The 22,187-nt window shown below is 38.5% G+C and overlaps 1 protein-coding gene across 2 annotated transcripts in view; it reads right to left on the bottom strand.

The window, feature by feature from the left end:
- The window catches only part of BTBD3 (BTB domain containing 3), a 34,273-nt gene extending 14,120 nt beyond the window's left edge, over window positions 1-20,153 (bottom strand). The window contains exons 1-2 of one of the 2 annotated variants that reach the window (XM_019734913.3): window positions 19,995-20,153; window positions 9,960-10,069 (exon numbers count right to left, since the gene is read on the bottom strand). In XM_019734913.3, the coding sequence (XP_019590472.2) occupies window positions 9,960-10,002 (43 nt within the window). In that variant the 5' untranslated portion in view covers window positions 10,003-10,069; window positions 19,995-20,153. The remainder of the gene's footprint in view (window positions 1-9,959; window positions 10,070-19,994) is intronic. The other variant, XM_019734914.3, reaches the window with a different exon arrangement.
- Window positions 20,154-22,187: the final 2,034 nt, after the last annotated feature.

The raw sequence follows: 22,187 nt of genomic DNA, 5'->3' as shown, positions 1-22,187 counted from the left end.
TTAAGTAGCAGGGCAATGTCCGGACTTGAATGAAGATGTCCTGACTGCCTGCCTAATTTTGTCTCTTCCACTTACTCTAATGTTCACCCACAGTAATTACCTACATTTTTACATAATGCTTTATCTTCGTATTTCTATTCTACTTTAAAAGAAAAATATGAGTGCAAAATTTACAGACATGAAAACCATGAATATACACACTCCACACACTGCAGGAGACATGCTGTTGGAAGAATGTGAGAAAGACATTTTCTTGAAAGAAATGGAGAACTGTAACAAGAAGGAACATAAAAGCATATCAGAAAGCTGCTCAAAAACAGAAGAGGCTCTCCAGGTAAAATGAAAGTTAGAAAACCAGCCATTCATGGTTAACACCAACAGATTTTAGGTCAACAACTAACAATGCTGGCAACTCTTGTTTAACCTGCTCTAACTCTGGACTCCTTGTCTAGACTTGTATTTGGTTTACTACACGACACCTAAACAGCTACAGCAGTGAGGTTAACTGAGGTTTAAATAAGGTAAAATTAAGAAATCAGTACCACTCCCACGGATTATTAATACAACACAGCAGAGGCGAGGAATTTAACCTGATCAGTCATGATGGAGTCTGTTTTGTTTTTTGCTTATTTTGTTCTTCAGTACTGAGCGAAAGTTATGCCTGTGATTTGGAAGGTAAAACAGACAAGCCACAAAATGTTGGCAGTCCCTAAAGATAACAGCAGCTGCTGGAAAACAGACTATATGCTTTCTACATTTGGAAATAAACAAGGAGTCCAGCACTGGCAGCATGGTATGGGGAAAAAGCAAGAACTAATAACAAGCGACTGTAAGGTTAGTTACTTAGTATCTGTGAGCCTCATTTTCCTCATCTGCCAAATGGGGTAATTATACCCAGTTCATCCTTCTCAAATTTATTCTGAGGCAAGATTACAGGCCTGTGAAAGCACTTTGATAAAAGTTGAAACGACTCTGCAAAGGTAATCTTTCACTATTAATAACAAATGTACCCAAAGCAGGAAACATTTGTGATACAACCTTCCAAAACACAAAAACCTAAAGATTAACCTGGCTCCCTGTCCCTGTAATCTTCCAGACTTCACAACTACTGACATTTCATCCAACTTGGAGGCTTGCTCCAGCCTCACCCACAGACGAAGCAGGTCCCCAGTTGCTGGGATTTTGCAGGTGAGGTTCAATAATCAAGATTCATGTTGTACATTGTGATCAGGTTCCCACCCAATGCCCAAATTCACACCTGAACTCAAGACTCCAGGCTAGGTGTCCACTGGATTTCAAAGCTCCATGAGATCACCTGTTGGCAGATGCCCTGCTGTACCCACCTCCTCAGAGAGCTCCAAGATGCTAGTAGTTGATCTAGCCACCGGCAATGTCTACAGTAGCAACCTAATTTGCCCTCTCTCAACAATGACCCAATTTGAAGTCTAGCACTAAGACTGATAAGTAAGACAAGCGTTTGGCCAAGGCATACATACCTCAGCGCCGACTGGAAGAATGAGGCTCATGGACAGTTATCACTAAGTCATTTCCTTTCCACCACACAAGAGCTCCAGTTAACCTTCAATTGTACTTTAAATTTTGAAAAAAATGCCCAAAGGTAGAATGTGACAATTCTTTGAGAGCAGGAGAGATTCTTTTTAAAATTCCATATGGTACTTAAGATGATATTTGATGATTATAGCTGTGTCTGTGTGTATCTTGTTTGGAATACTAAACAACTCATCTAAATCCCAAATCATTCTCGATCATATGTTAAATGAGGTGATCTTGAAAAGGAATATACAAAATTTGTCATGTGAGGTACTCTAAAGATAGCTATTTAAAGGAATGCTACTATGAATTCTTTTGTAAAGGTTAGGGTACTTTGGTAAACAAGGTAGTTAACTGCAAATTTTTATATATTCTATTGAGGATCTCATAGTAAATTTAAGTGTTGACCACATAATCTTATCTTTTCCAACTGTAGATTTCTAGGATTAAAGAATCTGCATAATGTTTAGCAGAAATAATGATTTATTTAATAGTTTTCTTTACATTTTAGTATTATGATTATGACCGATACCCAACTAAAACTCTTATGTGTATATACAGAGGGTGCCAAAAATATGTATACACTTTTTAAGAAAGGAAAACTATATTAAAATTGTAATAATATGTACCGATAACAAAAGAATACAAGTCACGTTTGACTCCTACAATTACAAAAGATGCTCAAAGTGGTTACCATCAGCATCCAGACACTTCTGATTATGGTGAACTACTGCTTGAGCAACGTTGACCAAAGTGTCTACTTGCATACATATTTTTGGGAATCCTGGTACACATGTGCCGTATTTTAATGATTTTTAAGTCTTCCCCCGCCCATTTTTACATCTCTGAAACTGGGTCGTATCTTAAAACTGATGGCATCTCATGAGCATAACTACTAGTCCTTTTTTCCTTTCTTGTTGGTACGTAAAATAATAGCATGTCTTACAATTGATGGCACCTCAGTCAGTGAAATAAAGTAAAATATATATAATTAAACACAGAGAAAAACTCTCTTCTTTAGGTTGATTAATTATTCCTCTAACCCGGCAAAAATGACAGCTCAGAATTCTGAACTACATTAAAATAATTGAGCTTTCATCAAGTAGTCATTTGATAAAGTATATAATCACAATTCTCAATTGAGACTGCTACTATGACAACCAATATGGTAAAACATTCTTATTCCAAAATGAGACTTTCCATTGCCAGGACTGGTAAGAGTTCCAGTATTAACACAATGCATACTTTCTCGTGGCACACAACTATATATGTACATAAAAATGATTAATGGAAGCCTATCAACTCTCTGGGCAATATTTGCTAAAGACATTTTATCAATCAATCTAAGATGTATTAATTTACAACATTATACCGTGTTTCCCCGAAAATAAGACCTAGCCGGACAATCAGCTCTAATGTGTTTTTGTAGCACAAATTAATATAAGACCTGGTATTATGTTATTATATTATATTAAATATTATATTAATTATATTAATTATATATTAATTATATTACACTATATTATATTATATTATAGACCCAGTCTTGTATTATAGTAAAATAAGACTGGGTCTTATATTAATTTTTGCTCCAAAAGACGCATTAGAGCTGATGGTCTGGCTAGTCCTTATTTTTGGGGAAACATGGTACATAGGTTAAACCTGGAGCTAAATGGCTCCCTAGAAATTATTATTTTCAAACAAATAGAATCTATGTTAAAAAGTTAGTTTAATGGGCAGAAATATTATTGTCATGTTACAATGATCCCATTATATGCATGACTTTCTCCTAAATACCTGAAAACAATTTGTTCAAAGAAAAGTAAAATCAGGCTTTAGGAGGTCTCTTCTGAGAAGGCCTGAAGGGAGACTGTTCTGATCCAACAAGGGACATTAATCCTATTGGAAATGCTAGAATGGAACAACCTTGCCCAATACGGCTTTCTCCACGTTGTTTGTTGGCTTTAGTTGACAGAGGAAAATAATGTGTTTTAGTCAAAGAAAAAAAAAAATTTTTCATAGATATTTACTTTGCCTGGTGATACATTTTTTTTGTGTGTGTGTGTTAGGAAGATAATAACCAAAAGTATCTCCACAATCAGATCATTAAAATCCAAAGCCCCTCTTCACTTACATATTTAACCAAGGAATGTCTTGCTTTATTGGGAAAAGTCATCCTTTTCTAATGAGCATACGGAATGGGAAGAAAAAAATCCAGACAATCCTCCAACCACCAGCTATGCTATACCAATCCTGATTATTAATGGGATAATTGTTACAGAGAAATTTCCCCAACATCCACAACTCAGTGAAAAAGCTCTATAAGATAAAAAACATTCCTGAATACAAGCTGATTAAATGTGTTGTGCCCTTAAGTCACTCCTTGGAAATGAGTAATAATCTCCTATCATTTAATTTACTACCACCCTCCAAAACACCTGAAAAATTGATATAAATTATCTTAAATTTAAAATTTTTCTCATTGCAGAATGAGCAGAATAGGTTTGGGAAAGGCAAGGTCAGAAAAAAAAAATCTTACTTTAGCAAAATCACAGAAAAAAGATCAGTTACCAGTTTTGCAACTTGACCATCATAATACACACGTGCATCAAGGGCCTCAATTACTATTTAGTGAAATGTCTTTCTTCATTTTTATAATGCATATGACTAGAATACAATAGTTAATTTAAGCAAATAATACAAAATCTGAAAAAAAGAGATCTGCTATATTGAGAAAAATTGTGCTATAGAAAAACATAAACATGTGAAGTTACAAGGCACCTTTACACCCAATTTCTAACATAATCTTTCTCTGGAGTAGAAAGAAACCAGCAAATGAAAACGAAAAAAGGCACATGCATTTATTTCTACACCGAGTCACAAAAATATTGCCTAAAAATTCAACTAGAATTAGAAGCTTGTGACAGAGGGTTATTATGGAAACCAGCTTCTGGCAAAAACTCAAAGTAAAATCTGTTCTAAATCCAAATTAAAAGGTATGTTTTATGCTACTGTAATTAGCTTTAAAGTATACAATTCCCCATGACTGTTCTGAAGGACACAACATAAAGGCACACTGTCCTGTAAATGTTGGCATAACCTTAACTATGTCAGCACCAAGTAACATTCAGAGACTGCCCCCATTTGCTGCAGAAAATAATTGGCACTGATAAAGTACTCCCTTGTTGCTTCCATCTCTCCTGCTGGTGTAACAGGAATAAAAGTCGAGGGAGTTCTATACTTAGCTTCATTGCATGTGTCAGAACTAAGAAAATAAGGTATTTCAAACAAAAATTCATCCTAATAATATATTCAGCAATTTTTTAATTAAGAGCTACTATATAAGTAGGTCAGCACTTGAACTGCCCAGAGGTATAGAATGAAATAATTTAGTTGTTCATAAAATAATGCTCAAGTCAGTCTCCCATAGAAAGTCAAGAGTACTCATGGAAATATGTTCTTAAATTTGGGTTTCCTCAAGCTCTACATTACATAAAAATAGGTATACAGTATTTACCCATGTACCTTAACGATAATGAGCAGATTAAAAGCATTTAAGTCAAAATGTTAATCTTCAAAAAGTGGCAACTCAACTATTAGTACTTTATTTTTAATAACACACAGCAAAGCAACCATTTCACCATAGTTAAGAGCTATAGGGACTGGTACAAGATCCATGGTAATGACGATGAGTGGAATGAAACCAAAGAAGAGCAGTCCCTGAAAATGGTGACCAAAATGTACACAAGTCAGGTCTCTGCATAAGCGTTATTCTAGCTAGCAGAAGGGATGCCATGATCCACTTAAAAAGTTTGTATAGGAGACCAGGTCGATGTACTTGTTAACACTCTCTCATAAAATTTAAAACACCACATCAAAAAGAAAATGAAAAGGGCTATTTAGTAAGTGGCATGTGGCCAAGTCTTAACCCACAACTCCGTGCTGCCTTTCCTAAAGAGGGTACCATGTGAGGTGAGGATGGGCTCTCCTGTTCTATCAGCAGCATACGAGGACTGCACATCAAGCATCTACCCAAGAAGAAGAGAATTTCTGTCTCCTCTTTCTCAGTGAGAGGAAGCCACATGATTTGCAGTGCATTTGGGGTCTCCATGATCTGGTTCCAAGCCCTGACTTGTCCTCTTCATTCACTCATCATGCAAACAAGTTGACCCTTGAACACCACAGGTTTGAAGGATGCCGGCCCACTTATACACTTTTTTTTTCAATAAATACGGTAAATTAGTTTTTCTTCCTTATGATTTTAATAACATTTTCTTTTCTCTTTAAGAATACAGTATGGAATACATATAACATATAAAATGTGTGTTAGTTGACTTTACGATGTCGGTAAGCCTTCCGGTGAATAGTAGGCTATTAGTAATTAAGTTTCTGGGGAGTCAAAGGTGATATGTAGGTTTTCGACTGCATGGGGTCGGGACCCCACCCCATGTTGTTCAAGGGTCAACTGTATTCCCATACTGCAAATGAGCCCATTGCTCCCTGCCATCCTCACTGCCCTTTCTTCCCTCGATTCCCACCTATCCATCCTTCACAATGCATTCCAAAGACACCCCGGACAAGGAAAGTTTCCCTGCACTTCTAGGTTTCCCTACAGCACTTTCTCATCCATTTTGCCTTATATTGTCTGATTAGACTGAGTTTTCTAAGTGCTGACTCTCCATTATCTCCCAACAAGAGCTAAGGGTACCACACGCACACCTGCACATAACAGGAAGAATCAAGGCCAACACTTCCAAGTCCAACTAGAACCCTAGACTGCATATGTGGAGTGCGACTGTTTCTGGGCTAAAATGGTCTGCAGCTGCAATCTGTGATGTTTCTGGCTGACATGCAGGTCTATACAAGGTACAATGGGAAAGAAATCTATTAAATGTGTCCCGAGGCTCTCCTGAACATGTCTAAACACAAATGTGGTTTTATAATATTGCACTCATCTTGCAGTTAGGCCAAATGAAAATACTAAAACTCAACTTACAGCAAGTCCCCACATGTGCTCAAAGCAAGGCTTTGCCTTATTAGAAGTCTTAAAATTTGATGTAATGTAGATATTCACATATTCAAATAAAAGTGTGGGTTAACCAGGAGCAAAATCCAGTTACCAAGATAAAGCTCCTTTTATCAACTAGTCTCAATTTAATCTGGCATATTCATTTATAGCATCAGTAGAGAATTTTAGTGATTTAATGAACTGGAAAGGTAATAAATTCTCAGCAATTCACATAAAGGGAGGAAAGCAGTCATGAATAATCTAAAAAAATGGATAACTAAAGAGACTTTTATATGTGGTTTTGAAATGTGTTTCGTCTGTACTTAACACTGAATGGATGAATTTCCACTATATTAGACACACCCAATCTTCAAACGAAGTAACAAAACAGGCTTGTGTGTACAGGGCTGAGTGTATGAGCAGTTTAGAAATCCAGGCCTATCCCCAAACAAACCACACTGTTAGGGATGGGCAATGTCACACTGCAGATTGCTGCAGAGCATGAGCAAAAGCAGAGAAGGACACCTCCACGTGTGTGTCCCCGTGTGGCGTTATACTACTAAGAACCACAGTGTTAAATAATCAAGTGTCCCCCACCCCCAAAACAAGGAATTCTCAACTTCCGTGCAAGTACTATCTTACAATATGAGAGTAAAAATAAATGGAGATGGTAATATCAATAGTGGAATAGCTGAATATCCTAGCCATGGCTGGACAATGTCTTGCTGGGCTTGGGGTGTTTATGAAACTTTTACCACCAGCAATCACTTAAAAAAATTTCAGTAGGGTTGATAATGTAAACAAACTGTTGTAAAGTAATGGCTTGAAATGTGTGTTGGCAAAAAAATAAAAGATAGCTTGAATTTCCAAGTCAGTTCAACTGTTTTTTTCATAAAAGTGTATTTTTTGGAAGGTGGAATAAGATAAATACATTGTTTTGCCACTGTTGTTTAAAGTGTGAATGCTTTTTCATGTATTACGCATTTTAAGCAGCTTTGAATCACACTGGATAAGAAAGTATCTGAAGTTGGTACAAGTGACTGAAGCCCACTGACCTCTCAGTGACACCTGGTAGTGGTGAAGCATAACCAAAGCCCTCATGGAAAGAGCCATCTGGTCCAAACTGAAAATGGAGGGTTTTCCCCAGGAGCTCCGAAATATAAGGACTAGTCCATAGCTTGGCTCTGTGTCTGTTTTTTCTTTTCACTATCGATGCTGCTGGTTCCTAAGCCACTTGAAGGTCACTCCAGTGGACCCTGAGCAGTCAAAGGGAACAGGCACTGAAGGACCACTCCCGTCGCCCTTCCTTCCCCATTTCTCCCCAGCCCACACCTGGGGACATGGGTTAGGAACAGTAGTGAAACCACTTGAGTGAATGTGGATTAGATTCCTCTGCCATAATCAATGCACTTGTTTCATAAGGAATCTCTGGGAGATGCAGCAGTAAAAATTGTGGATTTTATTAAAACTTGACCCTAGAGTATATGTCTTTTTAACATTCTATATGATAAAATGGGAAGTATGCTTAAAGCATTTCTGGTGGAACTGAGATACAACAATTCCTTGAGAAAAAATATCTGTGCATCTGTTTCTGTTAGGACTGAAACCAGTCGCTTTTTTTCATGGAACTCCACTGTACTTGGGAAAATACACAAAGTGTGCTCATTGACACCAAAGTGTGTAGCAGACATTTTCTCAAAAATGGATGAAGTGAGTCTCTCACTTCAAGGAAAACTATTGCCAATGATAACATTCAAACATCCAAGCAAAACTTTGAATTTTGGAAATCTTGATTATGCTACCATTAGCTTGATAGTTTCCCAATAGTTAAGACTATTTCTGGTGAGATTCGTGACGATGTTAAATACATGTAATTTTTTGACATTGTGTAATGAAACATGTCAACATATGAAAGAGTTACATAACTCAGTGAACCAATGTTTTCTAATAACAATGCAATTACATGACAGAATCACGCATGGCTAAAAAGTCCATTCAAAGTACAAGGTAGACCAATGGATTTTAGTAAACAGGAGTACAAAAAGTTCACTGATGGTTTTAGATTCCACATGGCAGTTAACCTTTAAGAAACTGTCATTCAAGTTTTGATGAGGTATCAAATAATACACAATTATCTGAAAAGGCTATTAAAATATTCCTTCCTTTTCCAGCTACGTATCTGTCTTGAGGTTGGATTTTCTTCGTATGTTTCAACCAAAATGTTTATTTATTTTTAAACAAATAAGTAAATATTTAAAGTTTTTGTTTTCATTTCTACTCAACACATATGATCCCTATAAACAAAAGATCTCTGGGGTGCTCAAAATATTTAAAAGTTTAAGAGTCTCGAGACCAAAGAGTATGAGAACCACTGACATCATAAGGAGTTTGGATTTATTGTGTGATTGGTGGTAAGCCACTAGAGGTTTTCAACAAAGACTCTTTAAAAAATAGTGTAAGTGATCAGGGCCAGGTTTCTACACATACCTGCTTTTTCGTTTTACTCATCCAGAAATCAATCACTAATTCTCAAGGCATAATTCTCAACCATTCACTCCAGAAAATTTTTTTTTGTACATTAGGTAGACAGACTGGAGAACACAAAAGAAATATGACAATCTCTGCCACAAAAATTAAATTATATTTGATCTATGACATTGCTTGATATCTTGGCTTTGCCCCAACCTCAGTAAATTCATAGAATACAGGTACAAGATACATCAATTGATGACACCTTCTTTGAAGACCTTAAGATAAAAATTTAAATGAATTTTGAGTAGACAACTGTCCCTAGAAACTTCATATAAACCAGCAAGAAAGAAGCAAATCTCTTTGATAAATTACTTTCTCCTGTATAACACTTCCATAGCAACTTCTGCTGTTCCCCAAGCACGGCTGCCAACATTTAACAGAATTTGTTGTTCACTTTTTTCCTTCATTGAAGAGAAACACATTAGGTAGAACCTGCTTTCCGCCACACCATTTTAATACCTTCCTATACACTATTTCTGTATAGTACAGTGTTTAGTATAACATCAAAATCTTCCTATATTTTAAGTACTAGAAAATAGTTTGTTGGAAATAAAGTTTAGGTTAGTATTTTGCAAAAGTCCAGACATAGGAAATATTTAATCTACGAGCAGTAACTTTTCATTTTAAAACAGCTTTTACTAAATAAAGATCTGGTGTTCAAACAAGATTCTCAACTTCATTCCTACAAACATTTTAGAGGTTGTGCATCTTAGGATTGTTATCCTCATAATTATTTTAAAGTCAATAATTACACGTTATAGAAAGATTGTAAAAACAAAATATAGTTTGTCCTGATCTTGACCATCTGATTTTCTGATAACCCACCCCAAACACCATTATATAATGGCATTCCCTAGCCAACACCCACCTGGTAAGAATATATCACTGCCTGCTGACGATTTTGAGTACATGCCAGGAGTTGTATGCTAGCCAAGAGGTCAGGATCAATTTTGGCACTTTGAGGAGTCTTTCATGGCACTGACAAGAAAAAGTAGATAACAAAGTAACTCAGAATTTCAGGAAAGCATGGGCTAATCCCATAGGTCCCACAGGAATACTTATTGTATAGTATTAAATTAACTAGACAATCTACTAATTCATATAAGGAAGTTCTACAATATTTACTGAAATGTGCTGAAACCATTTGGAGGGGTGGGGAGTCTGCCAGGAGAGACTGACTCTGGCTGGAGGCATCAGAAGTAACTATATTTGTGCACTCTTCCTCACTGCTACTGCGCACTCTCCAACAGATGGGCGCCAGCTTCCAGCACTTTATTTCCTAAGGCCATAGGAGAGGGTGAGGGAAGAAACCACAGCAAGGGAGGGAGCACTCTGGGACGCACCCTTGCCAGACTGGGTGTCTTACATGGGGGAGTGGGTGGAAAGGCTGTGCAAGAGAAAGGGGGTATATGTAGGTAGCAACAGCTGTTTGGAGCCTGAGCCTGCATCTGGAGCAGGAGGTGCTTCTGGGGAGCTTCTCACCATTTTTAATGTTGACAATAAGATTATTCTGGGAAGAGATGCCTGGTATAACCTTAGTTAAGAATTTTACCATTTTCTAGACTTTCTAGGAATGTAGATCATTCTGAAATAAGTCACCGCCACCCTCACCCCCCAAACACACACACACATCTAAACAAAGTTTGACTATTACACTAACTTTTCACTATATTGTCCATGAACAAAGGTATGAAAATAGTGGCAATCTATATGTAACCCTAGTCTATCCAGAGATGTAAAGTATAATAATTGCTGACAACCAAAATTAATTCTCACTATAGAATAGGTATGTTTGCTGGTGATGGGTAGGCAAGACCACCACTTCCAAAAAACTAGATGAATTTAAGGAAAGGTGGCAATTAAAAATAAAAATCTACATAGGAAACAAATACACGGATCCCCAAATCAGGTGTAGTGCTATAAAAACAAGGTGTGTTTTCCAACTGGGCTATCTATTAATAGCCTAAACTAACAGATATTTTGTGATTCAGTCACAGAAAGGCAGGTCACTGCCTTCCATTCAGCCTTGGCCAATAGTACTGATTGTTCCCAGTTCAAAATACATTGTAACAGTGGTATCTGCAAAAGAATGAGTCTTCACAATAACAAAACACAGACACAATGCAAACTCATAGTGTAGATGCATTCAGAACAGTGGTGCTTCTGAAATTTTATTTCTAATAGGTATGATAATCATGACTAAAATGTTTATACCCTCTAACTGAATGTGGGGACTGCTCTTGCTCATATGCTATTACAGAAAAATGAAGTAGATTAAAAAAATAAGAAACTAGACATGCCTTGAGGAAAATAAAAAGTGGAAACTGAAGGAAATTTTCATATTTTTGTATTAGGTAACAGCTATTGGATTTACGCATTTCTAGAGATACATACATCATGGTTTTGGCTTATTGTCTACTCTTTGCTTACATGATCTCTAATAATCATCTTTTTCTTGCACGTCACCAGTATATGCACAGCAACTGCAACAGTACAAACCGTACAAACATTTCTTGCTCTATTAAAAGAGAGGGAAAGAAATCTGATGTTTTTGATATATTCTCAGATTTGAAGGAGACTCTAGAAACACTGTAAGCAAAACTTTAAAATGACTGCTGTATCATCTGCAGTGTACTCTTGTCCAGGAAACTGAAGGTAAAGGATGAGATCCTTTGAATTAGAGGATTTAGTATCATGTTCAATTATATGCTTCTCTGTGGTTCTGAAGGGTTTCAAAATCAGCTTATAAAAGAACCTCAGAGGAAAAAAGGTTTAAAGGGGACATGAGAAATGGAGAGATGTCCTGAACAGCAAGAAAGCAGGAAAGGAGAAAATAAATGGTTCCATTCCACTTTAACACATTTGTTGAAACATACTGTAACAGTGTATCACTAAGGAGCTCAGGCATGAATCTGAAAAGTTCCCAAGGTGAGGCTGCTGCCCATCCTTGGTTAAAAACTGGAATCCAAAGACTGCAGGTTCTAGAATATAATTCACCTGTGAATAGAGGCAATTGGTTAGGCTTTTCTGACAGTTAATTGACCTTTGCCTACACATTGACAGCTAGCACTTTACAGACAGTATCCTATTTAATCCTCACAACCACTCTATGTATTATATCCATATAAATTTTACATGTTTTGGGACTTCTCCCTTGCTGATGGGATGCTAAATAATCAATGTTGGATCCACAGATACCAAAGGACTATGCTCCCTTAGGAGAAAATCATTGGGGGGAGAAAAAGAAGGCAGAATACACTTATTCATTCAGAAATATTTATTGAGTGCCTTCAATGTACCATACACTTGGGACACAGTAATGAACAGACATACAACACTTGCTAACATGGAACTTAAACTCTAGCAGAAGTGGGGAAAAGAGACAATTCACCCAAAACAAACAAGTCATATAGTAATTTAGAAGATAATACATACTGCGAAAAGAAAGAGTATTACAGGAGGTATACAGGGCGAAGTTTGCAATTATAAACAGGGGAGACCTCATTGACAAGGTGATATTTTAGTGAATACTCAAAGGAGGTGAGAGAGTTGGCCATGAATAAATACATCTGGGGAGAAGACATTACAAGCAGATGGAAAATCAGCAGAAAGACCTAAAAGTGGGAACATGCTTGATGCGTTCCAGGATGAGCAAGGAGGTAAGTATGACTGGAATGGAGAGCAGGAGAGGGAGCGAAGTGGGGAAGAGGTGAGAGTTAGTGGTAACCAGGTTGTATCCTTTGTATCCATCTTTGTGAATCTTTATGAGAAGTCTGACTTTCATTCTGAGTGAGATGGAAAGTCATTGGAGGGTTTTAAGTGTAACCTAACTTATGTTTTTAAAAAAGATCACTCTTTTATACTGACAACAAATTAAAGGGGGGAAGCCAGAGAAGGAGAAAGGAGAGGATATTGCAGTAATTCAGGCAAGAGGTCCTGGAGATTCGGACAAAGGTTCTAGCAGCAGAGGTGGGAAAGGGGAATGAACTCATGGATTTATTTGGAAGACAGGCTTCTGGAAACATTTTGAAGATAAAGCAGCAGGATTTGCTGACAGTCTACATGTAGAGTGGGAGAGAAAGAGAAGAATCAGGATGATTCCAAGGTTTTTGGCTGAATAAACTGAAAAAATGGAGCCAAAACAGAGCCCATTGCAGGGAGAGCAGGTTTGCAGAGGAGTATCAACAAATTTAGTTTTAGTCCTGCTAAAATGGAGGTGTCTTTTATGGACTCAAGTAAGGAAGTAAAAAAAGTCGTTGGCATGTACGTCAGAAGTTTAAGAAAACTACCCCATCTAGAAATATACATTTGGGAGTCTTAAGCAGCAACTGTGACAAGAGACCTACAAGAACTGAGCCCTGAAGCATTTCCAATTAACAGATTGGTAACAAAAGAAAACCAGCACAGGCGCAGCACACACACGCACACATACAAAACCACACACACACACACACACACACACACACACACACACAAATGAAAAGAAGAAACCAGTGGACCAGTGGCATAGGAGGAAAAGCAGGCGAGTGTAGTGTCCTCAAAATCAAATGAAGAAAGTGTGTCAAAAAAAGAGGGAATGACCAATTATACCCAATGCTGCTAACAGGTACAGATAAAGAACTGACTGTTGGAGTTAGCAAATGGGAATATTTTCTTTTGAAAAAGCCCAGTGACTGTATCCCACCTGACCACCACGCCAGAAGACATTATGTACTAAATATAATGTTATCTTTCCATTATCTCACGAATTGAATTTGTTTTTCTTATCCAAAAGGAAGGATCTGCTCCAGTTTAATATTTGGGACTCAAATTAGCAGTTTGTTAAATACCAGTGCAAACCTTCAGATGCTAACAGTACTTTGCTAATATTCCTGTCCTTTAAAAAATTAAAAATACCTCTAGGTAAATTGGAAATAAAAGGATAGATTTCCTTTGTCCTCATGAAGAATTATGATAAACCAAAACCCAATATCACACCATTATTTTTCCTATTAAAATAAAGAACACAGTTTTGTACATTATTGCTATTACTATTTGAGAATGTTCCAAAATGCTAATACTAGCGCAGCCTGCCATAAAACCAAAACAAAAGGTATAATTATGAAAAAGTAAACACAAAGTGCCATTATCTGCAATTGATTATGTAACTAGAATACCCAAGAGAAAAAACTGCAAAGCTCTTAGAATAAGAGCCAGCAATAAAATATACAAAAATCAACGACTATCTTATAACACCAATAGCCAATGTGAAGAACTCATCACACAAACAAAAACATACATAGCTAAGAAGAACCATAACAAGAAATATTAGGACTTACATCAAGATTTAAAACAAAACAAACAAAAGATCAACAACAAGCCTCTGCTAGGAAGTTCTGAATAACCTTTCATGTCCCTCAATAGAAACACTGACTATTCTACATGTAGATGACAGTCCTTGCCAACGAACAAAAATGCAACATAATTGGGTATTTTTTAGTTCTAAGAATTCATCTGCAGTCATTCAGATGAAGATGGCTGTTTTGACTAAACATTCGAGTACATCTTCTTTCTAAACTCCATTAAAATGGCAGTAAAGAGATCTTCCTAGAAGACAGAGACCTAAGGACTTAAGAGAACACAAGCAGAAACTACAACAAAACCATGAAGTGGAAAGCAGATGGACAAGTAGCAACTTAGCAGACATAAAAGAGTGAACCCTTTACACCTTCAGCGAGGAAAGCGAGGAAAGTGGAGCGAAGCATTCCAGTGAGATCTCAAAAAACTGCAGGTGACAGAGTGGCAGGCAAACGTAATGTTAGTGTAGGGCTGTTTGAGAAGCCCTACATCCATAGATGCCCTTCCCACCTCCTCACTGTAGAGCTGCGGCTGACAGTCCCAGAGCCCAGCAAGACTGAAGACTGATTCTCATGAGAGTGAGTTATTGGGACTATGAGAGCATGGGAACCTTCCCCAAAGGGACTATACAAAGAGGATGCGCTAAGACTCCAGCTAGATGCCTCCTTGAACACTGGCAGCTAGCCCCTTTCCTCACTGCAGAGCTTTGGGAGACTATTCTCTGACCAGCCCAATACAAAAGAGCGGACAAATGGCCCCGTGGAAAACTCAGAAGAAACAGTAATAGTCAAAAGGCTGCCACTGGGAGACTAAGGGGATGGGTGGGTTAATAGTAGGGGCCACTTATTTTACAATAAGCCTTTCTTCTAGCACTCTTACACTATGTGCATGCATTAGTTTTAAGATAAGATAATAATCTCTATCTGAAATGACATGTGCACGTAATTGGTTGTTTTTTTTTGTTTTTGTTTTTAAATAGTGTGACTTGCTCTACCAGATATTTCTATGTATTCCAAATCTACAATCAAAAAGATCTGGCATTGATTAGGATTAAAGATAATGCGTAGATGAGTAAAACCTAAAATGGAACGACACCCCAAAACCAGTTAAGATCTTAACATATAATAAAGGGAAAAAAAACACTAACCAATGAGGAAAGTATGGACAATTTAACAAATCAAATGGTGCTGTAGAACTGACTAGTTGGGGAGAAGGTAGTAAAAGACAATTCATATCCATACACTAATATAGAATTAAATATAAAAATCTAATATATCCCCCCCAATTTTTATTTCACTCCCTTCACCTCTGGGCTTTCCAAACATAAAAGTTTACAAGGAAAAATCATAAAGGACAAGATTAGAAATATTTGATTATATAAAACTGAAAATATTTTGTTGGACAATACCATAAAAGTAAATTAAAAGATGAGTAATGAGCTGAGGGGCGGAAATCATTACAAATATGATAAAGGCACAATACTCTTTATATAAAACAGATATTTAAAACCATTTTTTAAACAATCAATTAAGAATAAAATGGGCAAAGACCTGAATAAATTCTCAAAAGGTAAAACTAATAAAAAGCTACTGTATTTTGCCATGTATAATGTGCACTTTTTTGCCCAAATTTGTGAGGGAAAAATAAGGATGCACATTATACATGGATAGTACTAATTCTATATCTATATAAATGTTTTTAATTCTTTTATGCTTACGCGTTAATAGTGTAATTCTAGAAATTAATAACGATATCCCTATGCAAAATAACACCCCCAAATACGATGATCGGTTTTGTTGAACTTATGACAAACTTGCAAGGACTAAGAGCTCTTGGCCTTCTATGGTGAGTAAATATTATAAATTTGTTACTGGTACATAAAATTTCTTGTACCTTGTATCTGGTCTTGTGTTTTGCAATTATTTGTTACATAAAATTTCTTCTACCATAATATGTTAAAAAATAAACGCTAAAATTCTTTTATAATACAAAAAGCAAGGATCTAAATGTAAACAAATAAAAATTTGAACTAAAAAAACTAAAACGAAAGTTATTTTTCCCTGAAAGTTTGGGCCAAAAATGTGGGTGCACGTTATACACGAGAGCGCAGTACACACGGCAAAATACAGTTAATTATTAATTTCACTAGTTACCAAAACCATAAATTATAACCACATCTTTATAGAAATTCATGAAAAATTAAACATTGGAGTGCTGACACCATGGCGAGACCATTCAGCACTTAACAGAATCAGTTGTCTTAGCATAAGCAATTTGGCAATATGCCTCAAGAATCGTACGAGTTCACCTCTACCCCAGGAATTCTTCTATAAACTAGCCCAAGCAAGTCAGAAATACTGAAACTTTCAGACAAAGGCATTTATCCCAGCTCTGCCTGCGTGCCATTACTGACTCCTTTGCCAGACTCCATTGAGGATCTTCCTTTATTTGGTTTATTCCATCTCTCCCAATCTCTACCTTGCAGCCACCATTATTACCCTTATTCTATACAATCATGAAACACAATGAAAAAATTGAGTAAAGTCACTTAAATGGAAAGTGGCTCAGCTAGGATAGGATTTGCAACCAGCATTGAATATCATATTCTCAACCACTAAAAATGGAAATATGTCAAACAATAGAAAACTATTAAACTTGGGCATATCCACTTTTAAAAATCTTATTTTAAAGGAAGATTTATGGACACAGGAAATGTCTGTGATTTATTAAGCGAAAGGGGAATATTTGAAACTACAGATGAAATGAAAATGTCAATTTTGTTTAAAAATAAGTCTATGCAGACAAATATAAAGTGACAAATGGAAGAACATCCCATGAACAGTTGTTTATTTCTGAATGATGTAATTCTGATTTTTATTTTATTTTTATTTCTTAATTTTTCTCCAATTCTGAAAATGTCTACAACAGGAATAATTGCTTTCTATTTTAAAATGTTTTAAAACCATAGAAACAATAGAAATTCTCAGCTGCAGTTGCTTAGAAGGCCTCAATTTTTAAGGATGTGATGAAAATAGGAAAGACTAGGGGAGAGATCACCATCTTAGCAACATGGCATTACTTCTGAACAAGGTCCCTCAAATTAGAGGGTTTTCCATCACTATTCTTAGAATAAAATGGGAAAAATTAGCCTTACAGAACTTGCTTGATAGCCGTTAACTGAAATGTAACTGGCACATAAAACAAGAGATAACAGCAAGAGTAAACCTCTTCAACATCCAATATATGCTCGGAATCACTGGACTACTAAAAGCATTTTGAAATTCACTGATTGACTTCCGATTATTATTTACACAGTAAAGTTTGAAAGGTTTCAAAAAACAAAAAGCAACTAACATTTCTGCACTACTGTTAAAGTACAGAACAGTTTTAACAGTTCCTTAGAAGGCAAACTGGATTAGATGACCACAAATATCTGTTTTGAGCATAAAAGAAATAATATTTAAAAAATCTACCTTTGCTTGGATGTGTGTGTTGGGGAAGGGAATTTGAGTGGGTGTTATTTGTAGACAAACTGTGTCTTTCCTTTGTTACTTTAAAGTGTAACATTACAAGTGGTTTAACTTTTTGTAAAGAATCATGGATGGCAAAGTACTTTCTAGGAACAAAACAACTTAAAAGCTGACATTTTTTGCCATAAATTATCAAAGGTTTTTTGCATGGTCAATAGGCTTATACTCATTTTAAAAATTTCTTAAATATAAGGCCTTAGGACTCTAGAGAAATAATGCATACAATTCTTAGGTTTGTGTACCCCAAAGGGAACTCAAAAAAAAAAAAAAATTGTTTCCACCTCACTGTGGAACTCTGTTAAACAAGTCTGCAGAGCAAAGACTGGGAAAGGATTAATATTCAGGGAACATAGCCGCTAGCAGTATCACCCCATACAACAGCATTAATAAATAATTCTGTAATTACTTAGAAAGAAACTAGAACTGTATGAGCTCACCCTTACCTGCGCTAAGGCCAAGAACTGAAAAGGGTGATTCAAAATCTTCAGAAAAGGAAGTCCTATTCAGAAACCCAAAGGTACCGACTCGCCCACTTCCCCTGGAGGACCGGTTGCTATGGGAACCCGCAGTAACCCTTCAAAGCCTGAACAGTCTGGGCCAGGGGGGTCCTGTCAGAGGTTAGGGGGATAGATGAAAGAGGGGAGCGGGAGGAGGGTGAAGAGGGGGGGTTGAGAGCGGGTTAAAAGAAGAAACCCCTTGGCGGAGGCAGGGGTCAGAGGAACTGGGCTTAGTAACCCCAACAGAAATTCAAAACACCACTTAGAGAGGAGTGTCTGAATGCTGGAGTCATGTAATAGTTCAACTGAAGTTTGAACCATTAAAGACACTTCCCTTCGTCCCCAGTGGGAAACAAACCACCCTTTGTGAGATCCCATCTATGGAAAATGAAGCTATGGAGTTTCATCTCATCAATTACAAACTGAATGATACTTCGTAAAACTAAAAGTCTGACTTTCTTATATTAAACCAGTGGTTCCCAAACTCTACTGCACAACGGGATCACCTCAGTCTGTTTAAAATATAAAGTTTTAATTAATCTGGGGTGTGATTAGAGCATAGAGTTTTACAACTCCCAGTGATTCTCTTGTGCAGCCAATTTTAGGAACTGTATTCCACGACTTGGCGAGGTGGCAGAGAATATTTAAAAAAAGAAGAGAAAAAGAAAGCACAATTGTCTCTGTGTCTTTTTAAGGCTAATAATAGAATTAGCTAGCTTTTTCCAAGCACACACAGGACAATAGGTTGCTTCATAAATAGCAATCCGAAGCATACCCTAACAATACTTTCTTTGAGATAAAAAGCCCGGGCAGTGTAAGTCCTTTCTTCCCAAGAGAGCAAACATCCTTCTTACCAAAACACTAAACTTAAATACCTATTTTAACAACGAATAGGCCACGAATGCTGCTGAGAACCTAGTGGACGAGCTCCGGCACCAGAAGGAAACTCAGTCTCCCGTAGCCCACCATCAATGGCCGGGGTGCTGCGGCGCCCAGGGCTGAGCAAAGCTGGGGTGGCGGTCCCTGGAACCCCCTCAATAAAGTTACTTGTAGTAAGTTTGCTCCTGTTTGCAACCGTGCGCCTCCCGGGGCGAGGAGCGCGGCCCCCTCCACCTGCTCCGCGCCAGGGCTCCCCGCCGCGCCCCCTCGCTGGACCTCCGCCACCTCCGGGGGTCTAGCGCTCCCGGGAGCGCATACGGCCGCCTTAAGCCCGGGGGCGCTCGTCTCTTCCCTCCCCGGGGTCCTTTGGCTGCAGGGGCCCGGCCCATTGGGCTGGGCGCGGGGACCCCCGCGCGGACCGGGCTCCGTCCCGCCTGGAACCCTCGGGAAGCCTGCCCGCGCGGCCAGCGCTTCTCAAGCCTGGGCGGGGCTGGGGGGAGCCCCTGCATCCCCAGGTCCGAGGCCAGCCCGTGGCCCGGTCCCGGCCCAGCAGCGCTCGGTCCCTCCAGCCCGCGGCCGGGAGCGCGCCCCTGTCCAGACGGTCCGGCGCTGCGCACGCGCGAAGGCACTCGCCCGCTCACACGCGTCGCCCTCACTCACCGCCCACGCTTCTCGTCGCCTCCGGAGCCGCCGCCGCCTGCGCTGGTCGCCGCTCGCCACCCCGGCCAGGTGCCCACTCCTGAGGCCCCGGCCCGGGCACTCCGGGATCTAGCGCCCGGCGGGCTTGGCGGGAACCCGCACGCAGGGCACGCTCCGCGGGGCCGCGCGCGCGCGCGCCGGTAGGGGGGAGAGGGCGGGACCAAGTGGGCAGCGCGCCCAGAGGAGGCTGCAAAGACGGGGCATGCGCACTGCCTGTCCCTTCTAGGGTCTATTGGCGAAGTGGGCGGTTCCCCTGAACCAGTGAAACCAAGGAAAGTGGAAGAGGGCCAGGAGTGTCCCTCACTGAGACGCAAGTTAGCCCTTGTCCCACCAACTGAAGTTCTTTAATCTGGTTCATTCATCAATTAATGTGTTAAATATTTATTGAGCACCTACTTTGGCAGAGCCTCTGTGCAAGATACGGGGCATCCTACACTAATGGGGAACAGATTACATTTGGGTTTGGGATTCCATTTCCAGAACTGATTCCAGCTCTGTCTTTGAACAGATAAGGAGAGTGCATAAATAGAGATCACCCAGTACCTAAAACTGCAAATCTTAACTACTCTCTGAAGCAATTCAGGGAAAGGGGCATTGCTACTGGCTGGGGTGAGAAAGAATAAGAGCTAGAAGATAAGTTCACTAGGTGAGAAAGGTGAATACAAAGGCATAAGTGGCAAAAAAATCAAATAGTATGTGAGCTCATGAACCCTACTGGGGACAAATTGAGTGAATGTATTGTTGATAATGAAGGGTACAAACGATGGCTGGAAGGGTAGGTGAAGCTCATTTGGAAATTATTTTTAATGTTTAACCTCAATTTTTTAGCTTCTTTTCAGTGGGTAATCGAGATATAATAAAGTTGGGTGGAGAGGGGCAGGTAGTAGAACTTAGGAATATAAAAACTACAAACATGAAATGTTGTATGTACTCTAGGCAAGAAGTAGTAGGGTCCTAAATTCAAGTGTTAGCACCAGGAATGGAAAGCATGGAAACATTTTTAGTGATTGTGAAGAACAGGAGCATTCCTTAGCTTTATAATGGACACCTACTTCGTTAGATAAGATCACAATCCTTGGTAAATATTTATTAGTGGATAAATTAGACCTCTAAAATATGCAACTATAGCCATTAAGTGATTTTTTAAACATGAATTTGGCCCTCAACTGTTAAGTTGAGAGGCGGTGTGAATAGTGAGAGACACACATGGGCTTTTGAAAACAGGAACCCCTTTTATAAAAGTCCAGAAGCTCCAAACCAAACTGTTTGATATTATGAAAATTACTTAATATCTCTGAACCTTACTGTGTTCACCTGTAACATGGAATCATAATATTTACCTTGTTGATGATTAATTCTGTGTGTCAATTTGGCCAGCCACAGTACTCAGATATTTGGTGAAACATATTCTAGATGTTACTGTGAAGATAGTTTTTTAAGGTGAGATTAACATTTAAATCAGTGGACTTTGGGTGAAGCGGATTACCCTCCATAATGTGGGTGGGCCTCATCCAGTCAGTTGAAGGCCCTAATACCTATTATGAGTAAAAAGTAATTCTTCCAACAGGCTGCCTTTGGACTTGAACTGCTACTCTCTCCTGGGTCTCCCGCCTGCCTGCCCACCCTGCAGATTTTGGACTTGCCAGCCTCCATAAACACGTGAGTCAATTCCTTAAAATAAGTGTCTTTCTCTATATACAGATGGATGATGATTGGATGGATGGATGGATGGATGGATGGATGGATGGATGGATGTCGGTTCTATTTCTGTGGTGAACCCTCACTAATATACCATGCAAGATTATTAATGTTATATAATTTAATTATCTTCTGAATCTGAAAAATTAGGATTGCAATCTTAACCTGTGAGGTTATGAAAAATTAAAGTGGGTAAACCACCCAGCATAGTAGGGTCTGAATAAATGGCAACTATTATATGTGAACGAATACCCGAGGTGAAAACAAAAGAAGAGAGAAAGTGGATATTAGCATTGTGAAAGCATTTTCTCAGTTCACTGGGTAATGATATTAAATTTAAGAAAACAGATTTAAAAGATAACAGAAAATTTTGGTCTCCCTATGTCGTGTGGGAGACCCTGCTCACTGCGCCATTTGTCGGGCGGGGCAGCCTGCGGGGTCTCTGCTCCCGCTCCC

The sequence above is a fragment of the Rhinolophus sinicus genome, chromosome 13 (genome assembly GCF_057876585.1).
Source record: "Rhinolophus sinicus isolate RSI-liver-muscle chromosome 13, RSI-T2T, whole genome shotgun sequence".
Classification (NCBI taxonomy): Eukaryota; Metazoa; Chordata; class Mammalia; order Chiroptera; family Rhinolophidae; genus Rhinolophus; species Rhinolophus sinicus.
Note: the sequence above shows the minus strand (reverse complement) of the source record. Positions and strands in the feature narration are given on the sequence as shown.